Source organism: Topomyia yanbarensis, chromosome 2 (genome assembly GCF_030247195.1).
Source record: "Topomyia yanbarensis strain Yona2022 chromosome 2, ASM3024719v1, whole genome shotgun sequence".
Classification (NCBI taxonomy): Eukaryota; Metazoa; Arthropoda; class Insecta; order Diptera; family Culicidae; genus Topomyia; species Topomyia yanbarensis.
In genome coordinates, this window is record NC_080671.1 from 352,847,806 (window position 1) to 352,871,316 (window position 23,511).

A 23,511-nucleotide genomic window follows, 5' to 3' on the forward strand; every position below is an offset into this window, starting at 1 on the left:
CTGTGGAGGTACTGACGGAAACAGCCATGGCCTGACAGGAATTGTGTCAGGTGGAAGTGAACTTCCCCATGGGGTCTTCCCACCCAGCTCGATATGCTAGGTATCAGCCGGTGGGTCCACCTACCTTTCGAGGAGTTGTCCCACTCACGCTGCCATCTGGCGACCGAGGTCACCCTGGTGCGCTCGCGGGCTCCCCTAGTTCCACGTAGCTCAAAGCACTCCTCATCTTCCCGAATGACCAGCCCGACTGGCATCATGCTCGCTATCACGCAGGATGCATCGTGTGATACCGTGCGGTAGGCAGATATCACTCTGAGGCACATCACGCGGTAGGTGCTCTCCAGTTTCTGTAGGTAACTGGTTACCCTCAGTGCTCTTGACCATGACGGGCCGCCGTACCTGAGGATAGATACGGCAACGCCTGCCAGTAACCTACGTCTACTGGCGCACACCTTTGAGCTGTTGGACATCATTCTCGATAGTGCCGCAACAGCAGTCGACGCTCTCTTGCACGTATAGTCGACATGGCTGCCGAAGGTCAGCTTGTCGTCTATAATGACTCCGAGAGACTTCAGACACCGCTGTGAAGTGATCGCGACTTCTCCCACATGGATAACTGCATGTTGTGCCGACTTGCGGTTGTTGACGATAACTACCTCCGTCTTATGATGAGCGAGCTCCAGGCCTCTCGCGCTCATCCATTCCTCCACCGTGCTAATCGCGTGTTCTGCGGTTAGTTCTACCTCAGGAATTGACTCCCCGTAGACCTCCAAGGTTACGTCGTCGGCAAAGCCGACGATCTTGACCCCAGGAGGGAACTTCAGTCTCAGAACCCCGTCATACATGAGGTTCCATAGCACCGGGCCTAGGATCGAGCCCTGCGGGACTCCGGCGGTAATCGGAACCCTTTTCTGACCGGCATCGGTCTCGTATAGCAGTACGCGGTTTTGGAAGTAACTTTCCAGGATCCGGTACAGACCCACCGGTAGGCTAAGCCGGTGTAACGAGAGCGCGATGGCATCCCAGCTTGCGCTGTTGAATGCGTTCTTCACGTCAAGTGTCACTAACGCACAGTATCGAATACCTCGCCTTTTTCGTTGGATCGCTATCTCGGCAGTATTTATGACTGAGTTGAGAGCGTCCACTGTGGACTTACCCTTCCGAAAGCCAAACTGGTTGCTTGACAGACCGTCCGTACCTTCCGCGTACGGGGTGAGCCTGTTGAGGATGATCCTCTCAAGCAGTTTGCCAGTCGTGTCTATCAGACAGATTGGTCTGTACGCCGATGGGTCGCCTGGCGGCTTCCCGGGCTTCGGCAACAGCACCAGTTTCTGCCTTTTCCATCTATCGGGGAAACGGCACTCGTCAAGGCATCTCTGCATAGCTAGCCTGAACATGTTCGGGTTCGCTATGATCGCTGCCTTGAGAGCGTTGTTCGGGACTCCATCCGGCCCTGGAGCTTTGTTCATTGCTAGGGATTTAGCCACTGCGAGTAGTTCTTCGTTCGTCACTGGAGCCACCATTTCGACCGTGCCCGCACTGTCTCGTAGTGCAGATGGCCAGGGGCTTGTGGCTCGAGACGGGAAGAGTACTTCGATAATCGTTGCCAACCGGTCCGGAGACCGTTCTGGGGGTGAGGAGCCCCCTTTGGTCTTGGCCATCACAATCCGGTAGGCGTCACCCCACGGATTCGCGTTGGCACTCTCACACAGGTTGTCGAAACACGCTCTCTTGCTGCTTTTAATAGCCTTGTTAAGGGCTAATTTCGCAGCTCGAAACACTTCACGGCGGTTCTCTCTTGCATCCTCGGTGCGAGCTCTTTGCATCCTACGTCTAGCTCTGAGACAGGCTGACCGTAGAGCTGCAATCTCGGCACTCCACCAGTATACCGGGCATCTACCGTTTCTTGGCAGTGTTTTTCTCGGCATAGTGGCGTCGCACGCGCGTGATAGAACAGCTACCAGCGCATCCCCGCTTAGACTGTCGGTGTTGGCCTCCAGTCCCAGGGCCGCGGTGAAAGCTTCGCTGTCGAAGTGATTGGACTTCCACCCGCGTACCTGACAGGGATCTCCCGCCCTTGGATGCTGCACACCATAGTTGATCTTAAAGCGGATTGCTAGATGATCGCTATGGGTGTAGCCTTCGTCTACCCTCCATTCCATGCCTGGAGCCAGCTCGGGCTGGCAAAGGTCAAATCAATCCACGCCTCCACTCCGTTTCTACGGAAAGTACTAGCGGAGCCATCATTAGCTAGCACAGTATCGAGTTTCGCAAACGCTTCCATTAGCGCTTGACCCCTGCTATTTGTACAGCGGCTGCCCCACTCCACTGCCCAAGCGTTGAAGTCTCCCGCTATTACTACCGGTTTCCGGCCCACGAGGTCCGACGAGAGCCTGTCGATCATCTGGTAGAACTGTTCTATTGGCCACCTTGGTGGGGCGTAGCAGCTGCAATAGAACACACCATTGAGGTGAATGTATAGGTAGGTATATGTAATATGTTATCAGGATTACCATATTCACATATTTTTCTGTAATGTCACAGATTTTTTCACAATTCTTTTTCACAGATGGCAGATATTTGATATTTTGATGAAAATTTCACAGATTTTTGGAAACATTGTGATTTTTCACAGATTTTTCGAAAATTTATCACAGATTTTTTTCTGTTTCAGTTATCACAGATATTTTTCACCGAAAAACAGATTTCAATGTGGCAACCCTGTTTCTTAGCGGTTGCATGCGTAACCCGCATGATAGCAATCTGTGCTTTCGTTGCGGAAAGACGAAAACTTTCTTAGCAACAAATTTACGCGGATCGATGGAAAGCACAACGAAAGTTTATTATTTACGTTCGATCAATTCATTGATTTATTTCCACTTCACGTGATTCATTTCCACTCAGCCTATCCTATTTTGATTCTGCTAATAGGTACATACTACAAAGCCTATTTATGAATTAATACACTGCCACTTGCAAAAACGTTGCAAAATCACATCTAAGTCCATGTATAAAATGGTTTTCGATTTTTATATATTTATAGTTTCGATATATGATTAAGACCACTGCATTCGCTATATTTGTATGCGTACTTTAAGAAAGTTACATTAATGGCAAAATGTAACTAAAAAGCATAAACATAAAATATGATAAAATTTGATTGTTCTTCACCGGTCCGGGTTTTTAACCACACACAATCGAAAAGTTTTTACAATTTTTAAAATCTGATCTTATGCTATAGGGATTTAGTTCCAGATATTAGTTCGGTCATGGTTTGCTCTCTTCGTTCTTCAGATCTTCTCAAATAAGTTTAATCGGATTCGATCACATACTACAAATGAAATGACCTAATAACCAAGAAGGTTAGGTTCAATATGTAACATTCGATGTTGATTGGTTGTGCTTAAACTATACGTATGAAATATACTTGATTTATTATTACTTTAAATGTACTTAAATGTAAAATAAATATATATCATTAAGTAATATAGTCCTACGTATACATTTCGTGCAACCCCATAGAGCTGCCTCTTGTAGTTTTTTCCGTGATGCAATTTTATGTGGGACACATAAAGTAATTCTTCCGATTTAAAATAAATTAATATTTGATATTTTTTTTTTTTTTGGTGAAGCAAACATAATTATTCATTTTTCATAAATAATTTTATTTGTTGATTAAACCATACCCTTTAATTTGAATCCACGACTCTATTGGGTCCTAATTCTCTACGTGTACTTTATAATAATAAAGTATATTTTGTTTCTATATTTTTGCGCATTCAATTTGGCAATATTGTACTCACCGTAAAAATTTTTATAGAGGAGATGATTATTATCTTTATTTAAACTAAAGAAACATCAAGAAGTTTACAGTATTCACAAAATTAGTTCAAATACCAAATATTTTTTCCAATTCGGATATACCACTATTTTTTTAGATATTAGATATTACAATTAAGTATAGTTTCGTTTGTATCACCTTCTTAAAATTATCTTCTATTTTTACCCATATATTTTATTTTTATTTGAAAATGAGGGCCCCCAAACTAGACCCGGGCCCCGGGGCTGTTGCCCCCCCTAACCTCCCCACCCCTCTCGTTGGGCCTGACTATAAGGTTAAATAGCAAATTAGGCTCATCCATGGATGTTTTGCACGCAAATCGCTCGTAAACCGTGATTTGAGATCATGTTGCATCAACATAAGAACTTATACTAATAAAATTTCAAATATTTAGAATGGTTTTTCAAAAGTGGCCCGAAATCGTCATTTCGAAAGTGGTATGAGAAAAATGGACACCTGGGGTGGGTAAGATGAACATGCAGCATTGGTAAAGATGGACCCAGGATAAGGGCAGAGTGAGACGCTTCTCGACCAATAAATTTTGTTTTCTGTCAGTACATCACAATGTAGCTATAACAAAAAATATCTCAAAGGTATGCAGTTTGACGACAATCTACTTTGTATTGGCGTAAGAAATATGTCCATCTTTCCCCACCCTACTGTGGTCGTCATACCCAACATGAAACAAATATTTAAAAATGATCCGTGCGGCGTGCACGGACGCCAATATTCCTTCATGCGGTGCCGTACCAACTATATCATTCTGATATTCGTTCAAAACGTAAAGACTAGTACTTACTTGTAGTCTTGAATGTCCAATTCAGACAAATCCGACATGACTTCAAACTTCTCCATGGCCAATACAAAAAATAGGGCACCTAAAATTTGGGCTGTTATAAAATTCAGTGCGATACCGGCGAACAATATGAAAAAAAACCTGTTTTAATCCACCTAGCGGTGCAATTGTGCCTTTCTCATTTCTCTAAACTATGGCACGGAGGCTTTTTTATGTTCAACATAATTGTGGAAATGTCCATTATATTCTTAGTACACTTTGCACTTATATACAATGGCATGCCAGCCACGAACTTGATGAGCTACGTTACGACGGTGAAACACTTGAAACAAAAAAATATCATACTCCATTAGCCTAATCAGCATTAGATCAATGTTATCTGCTTGCTAACTCATTTTGTCATGCGGGGGTGGGTATGTGAGGAGGGCGAAAGTCCCATCAACGAACGACTCCCCAGCTTAAATTGGTATGCTTTGTGATACAGTGGTGGTTTAAAGATGATGGGGTTGAAAGGGAGGGGTATGAGGGCTGGATGGGGTGGTGGTCTGAGGGGTGATTTAAAGAGATTTTTAAAGGAGGGGAATGAACAGTAGAGGGGGGTGTAACCCCTCTCCGTAAACCATCAACTACGCCCCTGTTAAAATCCAGAACCCTTATGCGAGTCGAAAAAAAAAATTTGGCCGGGATTAGGTTGACGTTTTGCAGAGTGATTGCATAACCTTTCTATATGAGAAAGGCAAAACATCGAGCGCCAACACATCCACTTTCAGCCACGCTAAAAATTCTTTGCAGCACCGGTAAAAGCGACCGATAAGATTTTTCGGAAGGCTTGACAATTCCGTTACCTGTCATCTTATACGTATTGTTAAAATATTTTTTCTAATTTTAAGCCGAAAACGAGATAGGGTAAAAGGATATAATACGCTCCACCGGGGCAAAATGCTCCACTTCTATTCCTAGGACCCCAGAATTATTTGAAGTGCACTGAATAACTGAACTGAAGTGACTGATAACAGTATAATTTCATGAAATCAACGTACTAAGTTAGTTTGACATTTTTAAAATTTCTCAAAACATGCGAAAAAGTTCATTTCGATGTAAGTTCCCACTATTTTTCTATAAGCGTTTCAACTAATTGGGAAGACTCAGAGTTAGTAAAACTCTTTCGAGCAACTTAATAGAATACAAAAATTCTTATCTAAGGTTTTGAAATGGTTGGAAACTATGTGTTCTTGTAGAATTATTCATGTTTTCACAATAGCTCATCACCGGACAAAACGCCCCACCAAGCTCTGGATGGTATGCCCCATTATTATCCCAACCGCAAAGTAACTATTGAGCAAATTATGAGCTTTAAATAAGTAGGAAGTCTTTTCTAATTAATATAGCAATAAATTACACTAGTTGCTGCGGAGATCATGGTGCCCAACGTTGAAATATAGTTATTTTTGCTAAAGGGGGGCATATTAGACGTATTACCCTATGTGTCGACGATACTGCAGAAAAAAACTACAAATTTTTCCACTCAAGATCATTTACCCTAGCTTTCCTAAAGTACGCATACAAATGTAGTGAATGCAGTGGTCTTAATCATATGTCGAAGCTATGTAATACTATACATGAATCGAAAACAATTTTATATATGGACTTAGATGGGTTCTTACAACGGTTTTTTGAGTGGCAGTGTATTCTTTCATAAATAGGCTTTGTAGTATATACATATTAACGGGATCAAAGTAAGATAGGCTGAATGGAAATGAGTCACGTGAAATCAATGAATTGATCGAAAGTAAATAATAAACTTTCGTTGTGGTTTCCATCGATTTGCGTAAATTTATTGCTAAGGCTGTTCCCAACGCTGATATATTTTATATGGGCTGTTCTATTTAACATCATCGACTGAAACAGATCGATCGCAATGCTGAGATGCAGTTCTATTTTTCGAGCACTTCTTTGAATCAGATTTTGAACAGTTCGACTATTCTGTTTCAAAACTTTCCACAATTTAAAACACGAATAGAACACTGTTTTAAATATTTTTCAATAGTGTGTGTGACGACTGACAGCAAAAAAACAATATCTGTCACATAAGTGATAAACACTAACAAAATCGAATAAACAATATTTAGAACAGATGGCATTGGGAACACCGTGATCTAGATGTATTTTGACCAGACTTCCCATGCACATCGACAAGTGTGTACCTGTGTACAAAATTTTGTGCACGGGTTCAAACTCAAACATGCTTCGTCTAGATGCACAGGTTCACCTCAAACATCGAACCCAAACGATCGATGCACACACTCTAGTTCAAACATCCATGTACGTACATCGGGCGCATACACTAGAACGAGTCGCACAAGTCAAAAAGAGTCAACGATAGCGAACCTGTGTGTACGCACGCAGTGTATGTACATGGGGTTCGGTTGTACAGGCGAACATGTGCACGTGTTTTGGTACGAAATAGCGTGTTCGAGTTCGTAAACAAAATTTGGGTTCACTATGAGCACAGAACCATAGCGAATATTATGACGATGTTCATTTGGGACGACTGATTTTGGCAGATCCAAATTTTCCAACGGCTTGTCATTTTGAAACAAATTTACATCACAGCATTGCGAACAGCCTAAGAAAGTTTTCGTCTTTGTGCAACGAAAGCACAGATTGTTATCATGCAGGCTGCGTATGCAACCGCTAACAGATTGGATATACATACCTATCTACCATTCGCCTTAAACATTGAACCTAAGCGAACGGTATTCAGTTGTACAATGCTCGAATCAAACAGCTGAGTACTTACACACATGTCCGTACACGAATGGCAGATACGCACAAAGCAAAAAGAATCAACGCTGACGAGGATGGGTGGAGCGAAAAAGACCACTAATACCACGACGCTATGTAGGGATGCTACATTGAAATCAGTGTTTCTGTCAAAAAATGTTTTTACCATCTATGATGACTAAAACAAAAAAAAATCTGTGATAAATTTCCAAAAAATCTGTGAAAAATCACAATATTCCTAACAATCTGCGGAAATCTGTGAAATTTTCATCAAAATGCCAAAAATCTGCCATATGACATGACAGAGAAATCTGTCAATATGATAACCCTGACGCTATGTCCACAGCCATTGTGACGGACTTTTCAATCAGCAATACTATACCGTTCAACAGGCAACTGAGCTTGTCCGGCAAAATCCGTTCTTTAAATAGTCGATGATGACGACATTCACAAAAGCATTGTGCGCTAGGTACATAAATCTGTCGTGTCAGACTTAGGAAGCGCTACCTTCTGTGGTGCAAATTCGTGGTATTTTGACTTTGTTATACATTAGTTAAATTTTTAATGTAATGATATCAAAATTTTTTGGGTTTATCAATTGAAATCTGTTCTTAGAAGTATTTCTGAGCGATATGTGCACAAAAATTAAAATTTATCGTGAGATAGCTGAATTATAGGCGTTTAAAACCTGATCATTTTTCTTTATATACCATTTTTGTAGAATTTTCAAAGTGCACCACCACATCGAAAACAAAGTCCTACGTCGAAACTATAGGACCTTTTTTGGGACGAATGTGTTACTGTTTTAATATCATGGGTAATGAACACGCTATGATAATTTTGCTTTTATAAAAAACAAAACTGGTAAGAAAGGACGGAGATCTGTATTCACAACAAGATTCTTCTCCATACAGTTTCATAACTCATTTCCTCCTAAAAATTATTACTGAAAATGGCGCAACATTGTTGCAGAAGTAATAGAGTAGCGTTGAAGTGATAGTAAAATTTAAGGAACATTCATTAATTTACTGCACACATCGGAAATAACATAAAATCTAACATTTCAGTTTATATTGCAATCAACTATTCATTATGACACCGTCAAAAAATCAGGAAAATGCTATAGTGTAGGAATAAAAAAGGATGAACTCAAAAATTTTAGGAGAATTCGAAAAACTCAAATCATTTTTTTGTTTGCTAGACGACTTTTCGAAAACGATTCGTTCAAATTTTTAACTTGAAAGATTCGTTCCGTTCCTTTAGGGTATTGCAAGAACAATTTTAGTAAACACCATAAAAATTGATAACATCACAAGGTCATCTATTCTTGCTTTAGTATAATATTGACCTGGAAACTATCAATATATTTTGAATATATTTTCAATATATTTTCTAAGAATCAAAAGGTGATGTCAGTATATTTGTACAGTTGATACATCTCGTGGTTCATGTGTCGGTGCCATTCTCTATTATGCCACCAAGTACTAAGCGCTGTTCTGCTCGCAAATTCTTACCCAGTTTGAAAAGCTTCAAACAAGTTTTAGCAGTGCAGTCATCAGTTGAAAAATTTATTGTTGCAAAAAATAAAAAAAAATCGCAATTTTTCGTCCGTAATGCTACATGGGTTGAGGGCAAAGAAAGCGCTGTATGGAGATGAAATTCAAGTATCATCGTTCTTTTAGCCGTATTGGCTGCCACTGAAGCATACCATGACGCACCATTGTAGGATGGTGTGACGGAAATTGAAGATCCTTGTATAGGTAGAGAAGTTGCATTTCTATTTTGAAGCGGAATAGCACGTCTGAAGCAGTAGATCAATTTCCTATTTGTTGCTTCTGTTGATTTATTTGGGAATCTATATTTTTTTCTCGAAATTCGATTTATGGTTGCCACTACAATTACCGCATTTGAAACTTTCTGTGGTTTCTTCCATCGGACAAACGTCGTTTGTGTGCGAAATATCACCAAAAGTCATACATTTGGAATTCAAATCATAATTTTTTGTGCCATTCCCAAAGCCTTGGCATTTACGATAGTGGGATAGATTTTTGATTCTGCCCCTGTGTCGTCTTTCATGTTCCCACTTTAGCCGTACATGGAGCAAAAAACGCACTTTTTGTAATAATTTCAGATTATAACCCTAACTACGGTTAAATAGAATTAAATAAAGATCCTGGAGCGCACTGGCGTATTAGTGCCGCTACCCTTTCTCTTCATAACAATAAATTGTGAAGGATAAAGTCAAAGTATTTTTTTCAATTCGATGGATATTTCGTCCAAGCTTTGACCTTGCAGCAATCCTTTTAAGGCAGCCTTGAAATCATATGAATAAAATGTATATAACTTATCCGTGAGATACAGGAGCAGCCGTTCCGCTGTAACGCGGCATTCTCCTCTGCGGCCAATCTGAAAAGAGGCTATCACGTCCGGAAGGAACATCCAAAGCTCACTTTGAAAGGCTCTGATGTCATCACTATTCTGGACGGAGGAGATTGCTATTTCTTCTCCTTGGCATTATAAACAATGAGAGGAAATTTATAAATTTCTTCTGCTTCACATTCAGATAAAACATCGAATGAATTGCTACAATCGATTGGAATTTTGGATGGAGATGTTACTCTTTTTCGTTTTTTTAATATTTGGCACACGACCTTTCTGGGAGGACCCAGACTTTGGGAAGAATTAAATATTTCCCTAGGCTGAATTATTCTTAAAAACGATTGAGTCTTTAAAAAGGCGGATTTTGTTAGGGTTGTGGTACCGGTAATACCGGTACCGAAAATCCCGGGAATACCGACCCATTTTTGGTACCGTAATACCGGTACTGAACAAAAGCCAGTACCGGTATTTTCGGTAATACAATTTTTTAATGAAAAATATGTGGGCTCTCTAGGGGGATCTGTTTCAAAATATCGGTCTGCAAGATGACTTTTAGTTATATTAATTACCTTCTAGATAAATCATTGACCTTAGTGGGGGAATGAGCTGAGGCCATCATCATAATAATTCTAGAAGTCGAAATTGAATTTTATCGATCTTGAAATAAAATTTCAAAATGTTCACATCTAGCGTGAGAGACGTAAAAATTTGCTATGCATTTTTATTAGCGATATTCTGATTGGTTTATATTATTCACTGGGTGGTGCGTAATAAAACTATGGTCTAAAGTTATGTCTGTATTTGGTTTGCTCTTAAACCTTCATTTATAAAAGAACGAACAGCGATCTGGTAGCTAACAATTTTAGATTTTGTCAACTGCTTCAAATGGGGTGATTTGTAATTATTGGTGATCGGAAAATTCAGCAAAACTTCATAGTTTACAGGAAAGCAAGGATGCAGGTCGAAACCAATTTACAGAAAAATAAGAGCGGAAATGCGAGCAACCTGTTCGGATTTACTGCCATTCTCGCTTTGATTTACTGTTGTCAATGGGGTTTCTTACATTTACCATCTGTTGAAGTCGACAAAACTTGCACCGCTTAGCAGTTTGTAACGGGCGGGAATTTAAGGGATAGTTTGATATTACAACCTTGACTTAAGCGCCAGGCAACATCAAAGAAGCTGCCGTCAAGAAGCACGTTTTTCTGAAAATCCCGGTCCGGCTAGAAGACCTCAGGGCGAGTCCGTCAAACGCCAAAGCTGGTGAACCCAACAGAAACTAACTTCGACCAACCAAAATAACAAGGGAAAGAGCAACTATCGGCTAGGGTGGTATCTCTAGGGCGTTCCACCATTAACCTACAGGGGACTAAATCGCGAAACCGACCTAGGAACGAGCGTGTACAACTTCCATCTCACCACCGTTGACTTTCGTCTCATCAGGAATCGTAGCATAAAAATATACACTAATTCACATCTTAGATTTATTATTCCTTACATCCTCATCCGAATTCTTGCTGTCCACGCTGCTGACGATGGATGACTTATGTGTCTGCTGACACGTGCGGCACTTGTCGGCACATGCGTTAGTTGTGTGTTGACTGGTAGGTAGCGTTACTAGTCGCGGTGAATACGCCGATTCTGGCTTACCGGCAGGCGGCGGGAAATACGTGGTCGATTTGATCGATTCAGTGGTTGATTCTCCGAGCGCCAGACGGTGACACTGGCGGTGGTGCAGATCTGGAATTCACCAGACTTATCGTGCGGTAACGGTGCACTGTACTGTTCGTCGACACGAGCGGGGTCGACTGCGTTCCGCGGGGTGGCGGTGCCAGTTTTGGTCCTGGGGGAACACCTTCGTTTGAAGGGGAATCTTTTGTTCTATTGTACAATGTTCACGTGTTCGATTTGTGCGTGTCTTCTGTCTTTGTGTACAATTTCGTATAAATCCGCACTTGCACCTCGCTATCTATTTTTATTCTTCATAACTGTCTTACTTCACGTTTCTATTGGTTTTAATAGCCTCTCCTACGTCTGTACACCTCGATGGTTGGTTGTCTTCAGCGCTCCTTTCCTAGTACTCGTACCTGAACAACCCAGGCTTTTCCGAACGGGCAAGTCATAGGTCAATTCGGTCAAGTTCGGGTAGCTCTATCCGTTGGCATTTGACAGGTTAACGTCTGTTGTGTTTTATAGCCGGTTTAGGTGCCCTTCCGAAGTAATTAAAAACAATAAACATGATCAGCACAAATCAATCATCTGAGAATAAGGTCACAACTTTGAGCATACAATTTCACTTTGAAACTTTTTTCGAATTTTTTAAAAAAATATTCGAGTACCCGTACTTTACCGGTACTGAGGGCTTCAGTACCGTAGTACCGGTTCTCGCCAAAAAGGGTCGGTACTGCGAACCCTAGCATTTTGTAGAAAATGTAGATAGTCTTAAGAAAGGCTGATCGGCGAAACAATATAGGTAGACTTAAGAAAGAGTGTTGCAGTAGCAAAACTCTAGGTAACCCAAGAGCAATAAAGTTTTTTGACCGCATCGAACGAAGGTTTAAGTCCGACTGGGAAATTTTTGATATTCGGAATAGCTTTATATCATGAAGCCGCAGAACGTATGTAATCGGCAAGCATACCAATCAAAGCTTGCTCAAATCTATATACATATTTTAGGAACTTTTCAAAATATTGCATCAGGCGACTGGAAAACGTTTTAAGGTTAGCAACATGTGTAGTCATTACTGTCGTTACTGAAAAAGAATTTTATTTAAAATTCATGATGTATTTTGTGTGACAATATGCAACAAATAAAAATAAATATATTTCATTATAGTCAAATTAAGACTGACTTTCAAACTAAGGCTAAAACATTTCCAGGGAGCCCATTAACTAGCATTGTGCCTACAATTATCTCCTAAAATCTATTTTACTCAATGGCATTCTTGCAGTGCTAAGTAAATATTTCTCCTTTGTAATCTCTACTTTTCAAACTCATACCATCCAACCAATTAGATTTCATTCAGCACAGTGTCATCGTTGTACGGATAGAATTTTGTAGTCGGCGAAAAGAACTCCCCTTGAATGTCACTGCAAATAAAATCAAAGCTAATCAAAGTTCAACCCCACTTCTATTAAACCACCAACCTGTTCATATCGCTAAAATAGCCCATCTTATATCCACGTGGCCAGCATCCGGTATAACGGCTGGAAGTACAACCCTTCGGCATCGGGACTGCATAAAAGTTGTGAGTGAAAGCACTGTTGTAAAAAAATGGACACAATCCATGCGAGCCTTTCGGAAATGGTCCTGCGGCCACCTGCTCCTTTCCGCACTTGCCCATATTCCAGTTGGTCTGACAAGATCGCCGATGGGTTCCAAGATTTGAACTGGTATGAATACATTGTACCCCTTTCGCTGCCTGTTTCGGATCCAACAGTGAATAATCGCTGTCACCGTCGAATCCCGGTCCCGCTGGTTCACATGCTAAAACGAGATATCAATTTAACAACCCAAAAACCCTTCTCCGCCCCAAGTCTCATAAGAACCATCAATCCGTGCAAGTTTCTTAAACCCGAATCTTCTCCCAGCCTCGAATGCAAGTTGGGCTCCGAAGCTAAAGCCGAAAATGAATCCGGCTGCTGGATCAAATCCCATCGATTCCAGTCTCCTCAGGTGATCGGTCAAATTATTAGCCAAGTAGCTGAAGTATGGCAGCAATTCACCGAAATAGTCTATGTTTCGGTTGTCGTTAGCGTAACTCATAAACATGACACACCCGCTCCGATAGGTCGTCATGTTGCTCTTCATATCTGTGATCCACTCCGTGTAGGACCCCTCGCGCCAACCATGAACTATAATGGCAAACGGTTCCTTGGGGCTGCACCCATTTGCTTCGAAATCGCTGTTGTTGTCGGTTAGTTTGACCCAATTTTTTTCTTGCCTTGAATGAAAAATTGAAAAAGAAATCCAGGAAGTGCAATCCGAAAATGAAGCCATACGAACCGGTTAAACACGGTAAAGTAAACAGTGCCAGTAATCACGTCAGCGGCAATCGCAGCTTCACAGAGTACGACTAGGATCAATAGTTTGTATAGAACAAGATTCATCTTTGATGATATTCTACTTGAATGTATGAAGCTATCTCGATAAAGCCGGCAAAAATATGTCCTCTTCCGCTGGGCGATGCGTAAAGACTGGCAATTTAATGTCACCGATTTGGGGACCTTACTGCTCCAAAAGCAAGCTCCAAGTTTTCAGCGCAACACAACAAGCGATCGTACTTTTTTTAATATTCAACAAATAACGAGATCGCTTATCTAGAGCTTGCGAGATATGGGCTGGCAAATGAATTGCCCAATTGACAGTACTTTCACGCATTGCGTTTTAAGCAGGGTTCGCGGCAGCAGCGCGCGCGGTGAGATCGCAAGTAGGTTCGAAAACGGCAACCGAAAGGCGGATGATTAATAAATAAAGTAAATGAATCATCTTGATTATTTTTGGAACCCGGGCAGCTTCGAAAATAGAGCTTTGAGTTTCAGTCGGTTGGCTTTGAAGTACAGTGATGACCTGATTTTAGTAGTGAATTTCAGTAAATTGAAATCTTTCGGTACTGTAAAAATAATAAATTTGGCTAATTTTAATAGATCTGGTGGAAAGGTATAAAAGGTCAACCAAAATCGTGGCTTGACTGTACCTGCTGGTACGCTTGTTTACCTGTGCACATTCAGTGAGAGCTATGCCTGTTTTTGTGCCTTCTCATGCGTTTGATGAAATAATTATTACTAACAACTCCGAATTAATAATGAAGTAAACAGTGCAATTGAAAAATAAAGAAATAAATAGTAAAGAGTAAACCAGCAAAAAAGTAATGAGTAAAGAAGTGAATCAGTAAAGGAGTAAAGAAGTAAAGGAATAAAGAATTAGAGGAGTGAAGGAGTAAAGGGGTAAAGGAGTAAGAGAGTAAGGAAAAAAGGAGTAAAGGAACAAAGGAGTAAAGGAGTAAAGGCGTAAAGGCGTAAAGGAGTAAAGGAGTAAAGGAGTAAAGGAGTAAAGGAGTAAAGGAGTAAAGGAGTAAAGGAGTAAAGGAGTAAAGGAGTAAAGGAGTAAAGGAGTAAAGGAGTAAAGGAGTAAAGGAGTAAAGGAGTAAAGGAGTAAAGGAGTAAAGGAGTAAAGGAGTAAAGGAGTAAAGGAGTAAAGGAGTAAAGGAGTAAAGGAGTAAAGGAGTAAAGGAGTAAAGGAGTAAAGGAGTAAAGGAGTTAAGGAGTAAAGGAGTAAAGGAGTAAAGGAGTAAAGGAGTAAAGGAGTAGAGGAGTAAAGGAGTAAAGGAGTAAAGGAGTAAAGGAGTAAAGGAGTAAAAGAGTAAAGGAGTAAAGGAGTAAAGGAGTAAAGGAGTGAAGGAGTAAAGGAGTAAAGGAGTAAAAGAGTAAAAGAGTAAAGGAGTAAAGGAGTAAAGGAGTAAAGGAGTAAAGGAGTAAAGGAGTAAAGGAGTAAAGGAGTAAAGGAGTAAAGGAGTAAAGGAGTAAAGGAGTAAAGGAGTAAAGGAGTAAAGGAGTAAAGGAGTAAAGGAGTAAAGGAGTAAAGGAGTAAAGGAGTAAAGGAGTAAAGGAGTAAAGGAGTAAAGGAGTAAAAGAGTAAAGGAGTAAAGGAGTAAAGGAGTAAAGGAGTGAAGGAGTAAAGGAGTAAAGGAGTAAAGGAGTAAAGGAGTAAAAGAGTAAAAGAGTAAAAGAGTAAAGGAGTAAAGGAGTAAAGGAGTAAAGGAGTAAAGGAGTAAAGGAGTAAAGGAGTAAAGGAGTAAAGGAGTAAAGGAGTAAAGGAGTAAAGGAGTAAAGGAGTAAAGGAGTAAAGGAGTGAAGGAGTAAAGGAGTAAAGGAGTAAAGAAGTAAAGGAGTAAAGGAGTAAAGGAGTAAAGGAGTAAAGGAGTGAAGGAGTAAAGGAGTAAAGGAGTAAAGGAGTAAAGGAGTAAAGAAGTAAAGGAGTAAAGGAGTAAAGGAGTAAAGAGTAAAGAGTAAAGAGTAAAGAGAAAAGAGTAAAGAGTAAATAACCTTTCAAATGGAATGTGTTAGATCTGTTGCAAAAAATCGAATTTGACTTTGAGAAAACTATTGAATATTTGTGAAAATAAAAAAATATATGCATGAGCAAAAACAAAAGTTTTAAGGTTCTGTTCAACTGGGCGACATTTTATGCCGGGTTCTTCAAAACTCATTTAAGTATTTAATGCGATACAGGTACAACTTACAAGTTATTCCCTGAGCTTAAAATGCTTGGCTGAGATATATTCCTTATTGGAGAAGAATCGGTGTTTGTTTGCATTTAAAATGAAGAATACTACGACTACGGGTGTTTCATTCATCTCAAGTTCCTGACCAACAAGGAGTGACAGAAGACAGAAGACAGAAGACAGAAGACAGAAGACAGAAGACAGAAGACAGAAGACAGAAGACAGAAGACAGAAGACAGAAGACAGAAGACAGAAGACAGAAGACAGAAGACAGAAGACAGGAGACAGAAGACAGAAGACAGAAGACAGAAGACAGAAGACAGAAGACAGAAGACAGAAGACAGAAGACAGAAGACAGAAGACAGAAGACAGAAGACAGAAGACAGAAGACAGAAGACAGAAGACAGAAGACAGAAGACAGAAGACAGAAGACAGAAGACAGAAGACAGAAGACAGAAGACAGAAGACAGAAGACAGAAGACAGAAGACAGAAGACAAAGAACACGAATTGTTGGTTTCAGTAAATCGAGTTCCACAGTTACCATATTTCGATACAGAGTTATTTCACATGAACGTATGCAACCGATTGTAAAATTACAACTCATTTAATTCACCTATTTCAAATAAGACATACTGCAACTCTCGGCAACTAGTAATTAATCATAGTTCAACCATGAAATCACATAACTAATTCAGCAGTAATCAACCAACAACAAGGCATCTGGCTGCGCTCTCTTCCTTTGCCAAGAGTATCACTAATAATTTACATCCAATTGCTGCGATTGACTTCCATCAAACTCGAGTGATGCCACTTTGCTGCTGCCGAGTTTAATTTCAGACCATACCGGCCCATTGTTCACAGCAAGACTCCGCAAGCTGTCATCGTGTGCGTACGAGAAGTGCAAAGAAGTAAAATTTCATCAAGTCCTCAATTCAAGCGTAAGATGCACTCAAGGGTAGCAAACACAAGGACTTGAAAAGACGTTCCATAAACGATGCTCATACCCCATTGCTGGAGTACTGAAGGTAGCCACAAAAAAGTACCTACTATCAAGGAACCACTCACTAGTACACGAAGTGCGGCCTGTACGTTTGTGTTTGTATGCGTGTCTGTGTCTGTGTGTGCAAAGTTCAAAATTGATGCTGAGAATCTGTTCAAATTAATTCCAGCAGCTTTAGCTCGGCTACAATTCCGGATTCTAATTTCTTCCTGTTTGGCCTTTTTTTACTTTCTCCCCCTCTCCACTAGACTACGACAACCGAACGTGTGTTCCGTGTGAGGCCAATTGTGCATCCTGCCAGGACCGGCCCGACTACTGTACCAGCTGTGATCATCATTTAGTTATGCATGAACACAAGTGCTACTCGGCTTGCCCCAAGAATACTTACGAGACGGAGGATTACAAGTAAGTGTTGAATACAGTTTTGTTTATGAAGCGGTACAGGAAGGTGCTCAGGATCTTAGTTACAGAAACTGATTTTAGGATCTCTGTACTTTGTTGGGAATGAAGCTGTACGTAATAAGAACCCTTTCATGTGGATTTGATGTTAAATATGTAATTTATCAATTTTGACTTTGATCTTCGACAAAGGCTTCCGTTTTATTCCCTGTCTAACCATTTATTTGATTATAGTGTAAACTTGTTTATCTTTTACTTCAAACTGTACCACAATCTTCGAAGAGTATGAGGAGACCTATTCTGAAGCATTGTAATTTAAATCCACTTAAATACTGTTTTCTTTGAGGACAAAAGCCCGATCAACGAATCAAGCAGAGATTTTTTCCATCCTTAAATTACTGATTTTTTATTTTTTAAACACATACCATCAAATCTCAATAGTTACTGAGTTATTGAACCTTCTATGTAACTAACTTATTTGTATTAAAATACCTCTAACTCAAAAAGTATACTTTGCATTTTTAATCGAATAGTTCCGGAAGGTAAGAAAATTTCTTATAGAATTTTGTCCTCTTATCTACCAGTTAATTAGTTTTAGTTACCTTTAAGTGATGAAGTAGCTCCAAGCAGAAATTCTGTGTGTCGTACAATCGGCACTTATACAGGGATCTTGCGGTTAGGCCGCCCTAAAAGCACTTCACTGGAAGACATTAGTAATCGCAAGTCGAACTCAAAGTGAAGAACTTAGTTTTTCAAATGCTGTCTACCTTTTATGGGTACCCGGTCATTTCACAATTTCTGGAAATGAGTTGGTGTACGAATTGGCTAGAGCTGACGCTGCGACTTACTTCGTTGGTCCAGGACTAGTTCTACTATACTGTCGATAAGTTGAATAAACCACACGATTTGCTCGTGGGCTGCATCCGAACTTGCCAACCATTGGCGTAGCTTGCAAACTTGCGGTCAAAGGAAAGCTTTTCTGCCGGATGGGAGTCCGAACATGTCAAATGATTTGCTGCATTTTTCCAAGCACAGTTGTAGTATTCTAAACAGGGCACTGACTGGACAGTGAACACGCAATTATCACATGGTTACTATTCAGAGTGCTGAGTATTATTCGTGTGATCTTTGTGAATCCGATTATAGAGTTTCGTATCATTTGATATGCAACTGCTCTGCAGTAATGCAATTGCCCATCCGAATTTTTGTCTCTCAATACATAGATGAACTTTTGTGCACGGAGCTGAAACTCAAGGATATGCTATTGAATGTACCCAAAGTTCAAAAGTCTACTCCAACTTAACGTAAAGAAATGTAACTCAATAACCTTCAGCAGAAAAACTTCAAATATTACCAGACATACACTTAGGAAACAAACTTGTAGAAAAATGCAAAATTGAGCGAGACTTATGCGTAATCGTAGACTCCAAGCTAACATTTGTGGAACATTTTAATACAATAATAAATAAAGCAAATAGTATGCAGGGCTTTAATAAACGCTTTAGCTATAATTTTGAAGGCCCTTACACAATTAAATCATCATAAAATAATTATAAAATCATTATAAAATACATCATTTACATACGCAAATAAAATTGTATGTACCTAGCCGTCAACTAAGAACTCGTAATGTATTCCAAGAACAATTTTTTAGGACAAACTATGCTAAAAATAGCACCTCAATAGAATGATGCGTCATTATAATGAAAATTGTGTAATAATCGACCTTTCCATCTTCAGAAAACAAATTAAATTTGAACTTAACCGTATAAATAATGTATAGTATATGAGCAAATATTGTTATACCATTCTATGTAGTCTACGTATGCTTGACGAACATTAAAAAAAAATAAAGATCGAGGATCTCGGACTGGAACGAGGCCGAAAGGATTTGTTTAACGGAGATCTGGCGCTAGGGCACTAGGTGCACGACCAGACAACATGTTTAATGTTGCGATAATCGTCACCAAAAGCTCAGAGACCGCTCTACACGACCCCAAAACACCGGAGATGCTCATCCAACGTATAATGGCTGAACCTGAGATGTCATCCGAATGAAGACACGGGCCTTATCCGTCCCCTTGAACCAAGGCTTGTTTGTGCCTTTGGGATTCCTAAACATCCATTGTTCCACGAAATACTGAAAAAATCGTTGAAGCTAGGCGATCTTTCATGAATATCACCTTCTAATGCCTAACTGTTCGCCTTTTTTTATTACCATTCTTTTCTAAGTGTCCACAACTGCAAGGAGTGCTTTCCATGCTCCATCGAATGGAGTGCATCCTTGGAACTGTAACGATATGCACATGGTCGTTGATGGGTACATATAAAACCATCTGTTTTGTGGTGAGAATGTATGCAACACAGCCTCTTTTATGATCACCCTCACCACTACTGTCATAATAATTAGCATAGAAGCGATGCACAGCTGTCATCATCTAACGAACCCTACAGTGACATGCGCACAACAATGCTTAGCTGTCATAAATTTGTGTGTTCAAAGAGCAATCATTAATTATTGTCATGTCATCGCGAAGCATCAATTGTTTGAGTGAGTGATCTATATGCAATGCTGTTGTCGCGGTAAAAGTATTTTTGGTTCCGTGTATTCCGATCAACGGTTGAATAGTATGCACAACGTAGGACCTAGCCACCAGATGAACCATTATTTCTCTCATTAATTCGTCGACAAACCAGTGCCAATAACCGCGTTTTCAGCATTTATAAAGTTTTTCATTTGCGTTTCTAACGTTGCATAAATTCAGAAAAAATAAGGCGATCCGACATTCAAAAAGTACTTATAGGACCTACTCGCGTACAATTCTGAGTGATCTCTACCAACATAAAGTGGGAGACCGTCCACTGTTGTTTGCGCCAGTTCTCGTTTCGTCTCACCTTTAAACGCAGTGTCGATAATCAAGCCAGTTATAACCTTGTATGCTTCCACTGGAGGAATTTCTTGTTTTGATTCGATTATTTCGGATATTGTAAACGCGCAGCTGTTCAAATAAATCATGATAATATTGATATTGTCGCGAATATCATGCAGTAAGATAGATCGGTTATCAATGTGAAGACAACCCTATAGCATACCGTGGGAGTTGAAGTCTTCTTGAACCAGGCTGAGTTGCGATGTATAGGGGAACAATGTCCTTTGATTCGGACTTGACAACCGACAACTTCAATATATGGTACCGAGGATTAACTCGGCCCTGGCGAATAATGTTAAAATTGCGGAAGATCTACGTCCGAAGTTCACCAAATACTTCGTATTAGACCTAGGAAAATCATAAGAATGCAATATAGGGACACGTGGGGTTTTTGATGTCCCATGGCAAAATTCCCATGGCAAGTTTCTAAGATTTCCGAGACGAGGAGCCACTTACTTCGGTTTTGTAATGGCACCCATCAAAGGACACTCTCAGGCCTTTAATGATTTTCTTTATTCGGAAATTTATAGGTACATTAGAACATGTTCCCTCAATGGGACTGTCAGACTCGCTCTTTTGTGGCAGAGGGAGCGTAGAAATTAGTCGTGGTTTCTACGTTTCTACATTTGGTAGCTGTATGGCCCAATGATGGCATGTCCTGAGGCACAAAAAGGTGAACAGGTAGACGATTGCCATTCAAAAGAACAAAATTTGGAAGAGTAGATCCGGCGAAAGGCTCGTCATGAGATTGATTGAAAATAAGTTCGTATACTGAACGCATTTGCTTGCACTGATTGAAGCAAAGGGTTATGGAATGAGCTAACCTCATATTTCACAATTAAGGCCCCTGTCGGAGACTACACCATCAATCTCCACTTCCCAGGCGGGTACGTAGACAAGATACTACTTCGTACTAAGTCGAGTATTGTTTAGTTAGTTCACGCGATATTCGATGATGTTAAATGGGTTATATTCGGTTCGAAAGTATACCTTCCAGGGGCCTGTTGTATTAGATGAATATGATATATGTCAATAAGGTGATTTATCGGCACTATTTTGCCATCGGATAAATAATCAAATCGACCTCAGTAGGTTTTATCGGAGGAAACAGAAAGTTAATGCAACGAAATTTAAAACAATAGAGTAATTGATACTTAGCTGTGGAACATTTATAGTATCCGTCGGTCACACAGCCCGTTAACAAAGGGTATTTCCAAATAGCCAGAAGGGATTATCCGGAAAATTTCACTTATACTTACATACACCATGTCTGAACTATCGTCACTACGAGTAGACATCACTCCGAATCTTACTACCCACTCGGGAAAAAAGTGTTTCGCCGGCCTTGACGAGAACAATCGTTTGTTGAAATATATTTCATATATGAAATAATATACGATTGTTCTCACAGTGTATATGATTCATCTCTGAACGGCATCGCGACATTCCCGGCTAAACCTTTCTTTGAAAGCTTAAAATGGGTACTACTACTTCCTCAGTGCACAAAGCCTTTATTATTTGCCATTCGCTCACACACAACTTTTATGTGGAGTCTTTTGAATATTTTCTAAGCATATAAATTTGATCGCATGTTATTGATAAGTGTTCTGCAACAAATAACGAATAATTTTATCTTTTTTTTTATTTTTTCTGCAACAAATAACGAATAATGTTTCATTCGTTCGTCTCAAGTGCGCACTATGACCGAGAGCTCTTTGATGTCAAATCAAATATAATCCAAAAACAACCGTCCAAATGTTTATTCAGAAATACGATGTCAATCAAATGACCATCCCCTATTCCCCGCCCGTACACCCCCACTCAAATGTAGCATCGCTCATCATCCGAGAGTATTTTCCATGCCCTATTCAACAATCTGCCGTTCCGTTACAGTCCGTACCATACCGGCATCTGTGAATTCCCCTTTGTTCCCATGAATAGTGCAGTAGCTCTCCCCGGCATTGGATTCTTCCCGGAACCAGTAGGTACCTTATCTCTGCTGACTACCATTCAAGCATCATTCTCGGCCAGCAAGACGCTCGAAAAGACAGAGCATTATTGCCGGACAAACAGGCTCGCTGCTGCCGGAGCTTAGAGCAAAGACCACACCATCAGAAGTTGTTTTTACAAAGGAATTAAGATCCGACAAAGAACGGGCAAATGGCGTTGAAGCTTCTTTGTGCCCTAGGCAACAACAGGAAAACAACGTGTAATAGAGACTTGTGTTTTTGACTTCTTGAGATAATTTCGCTCTTTCATAAGAATGCACTCCTCTACTCTACTACTCGACATGTAGTCAATTTCATTCAGTATTCATTGACTAACAGGTGAACGAATACGGCTTGATCTAATGTGTAAACACATTAACATCTGGGCCAGTACTAGTATGTAGTACAATCCTTCTGGTTTGTCGAATAGGGCATGTTTTTTCGAGCCTGCTATCATCTGGACCGGGCGGCTTTGATGTCTGTCTGGGTGGGAGTGAACATGAAAGAACCGATAGCCATCCGTGCACTAACGCAACACCAGACATTGGGACGTACGTACGATTCGCTCGTATGTACGCCATTGCTAAACGCGTGTTTCAATTTTCACAACCAATTTAATGAAAAGACAAATGAATGCGATATTGTTCACTCCCTATGAAAGGCTTCGTTTCTTCACTGCAACTCCATCCCAGCGCCTGCCTTCCGGGGTGAATTAGCTTCGATGCTCGATAATCGAATTCCATCGTGTCATTTGGGTAAAAATTGAAAATAGGAGGGGTGGTATAGGCAGAAATTGGAATGGAAATTCTGTAAGGCATCGGATAGGTATTGCTGCCTGATGTTACGACCTTATTGGACGCCATCGTTCTATTTTTTGTCAAGCAAAGGAAATTGATTTCGATTATAGGGAGGGATGGAGTATCGAATTCTTGCTATTCCGATAGCGAATCCAGTTAGAAAATATCCGAAGCGCTTTGATGATAAAGCGATATGTATTTTATTTGCATCAGCCCAACCATCTAAAGTCAATAAATGCCAGCCTCTGGCTTTAATCTATCGATAAGGGATTGTGTTCAACGGATAAATACAGCTACGTACAAATGATGAAAATTAAATAAAAACTGTCTACAGTGTTACGTTTGATTATATGTATGAATTGAATCATGTTA

At 40.2% G+C, this 23,511-nt stretch overlaps 2 protein-coding genes across 3 annotated transcripts in view; one reads left to right on the forward strand and one right to left on the reverse strand.

Moving 5' to 3' along the window:
- LOC131684253 (furin-like protease 2) overlaps positions 1-23,511 on the forward strand; it is a 590,883-nt gene that overhangs the window by 510,150 nt on the left and 57,222 nt on the right. For both annotated transcript variants that reach the window (XM_058966945.1, XM_058966946.1), the window contains exon 9: positions 17,274-17,430. In XM_058966945.1, the coding sequence (XP_058822928.1) occupies positions 17,274-17,430 (157 nt within the window). The remainder of the gene's footprint in view (positions 1-17,273; positions 17,431-23,511) is intronic.
- LOC131684255 (pancreatic triacylglycerol lipase-like) lies at positions 12,536-14,057 on the reverse strand. Its single transcript, XM_058966949.1, has 4 exons — positions 13,807-14,057; positions 13,350-13,744; positions 12,948-13,287; positions 12,536-12,890 (listed from the first exon to the last, which is right to left on the reverse strand). Exons 1-4 carry the CDS (start codon positions 13,908-13,910, stop codon positions 12,812-12,814), a joined length of 918 nt encoding a protein of 305 aa, XP_058822932.1. The 5' UTR covers positions 13,911-14,057; the 3' UTR covers positions 12,536-12,811.

Coding starts and splice junctions, on each gene's coding strand:
- LOC131684255 (XM_058966949.1), bottom strand. CDS start 13,910: ATGAATCTTGTTCTATACAAACTATTGATCCTAGTCGTACTCTGTGAA. Junction 13,288..13,349: donor GAAACTTGCACGGATTGATG/GTTCTTATGAGA, acceptor ATCTCGTTTTAG/CATGTGAACCAGCGGGACCG. Junction 12,891..12,947: donor TATTTTAGCGATATGAACAG/GTTGGTGGTTTA, acceptor TTTTATTTGCAG/TGACATTCAAGGGGAGTTCT.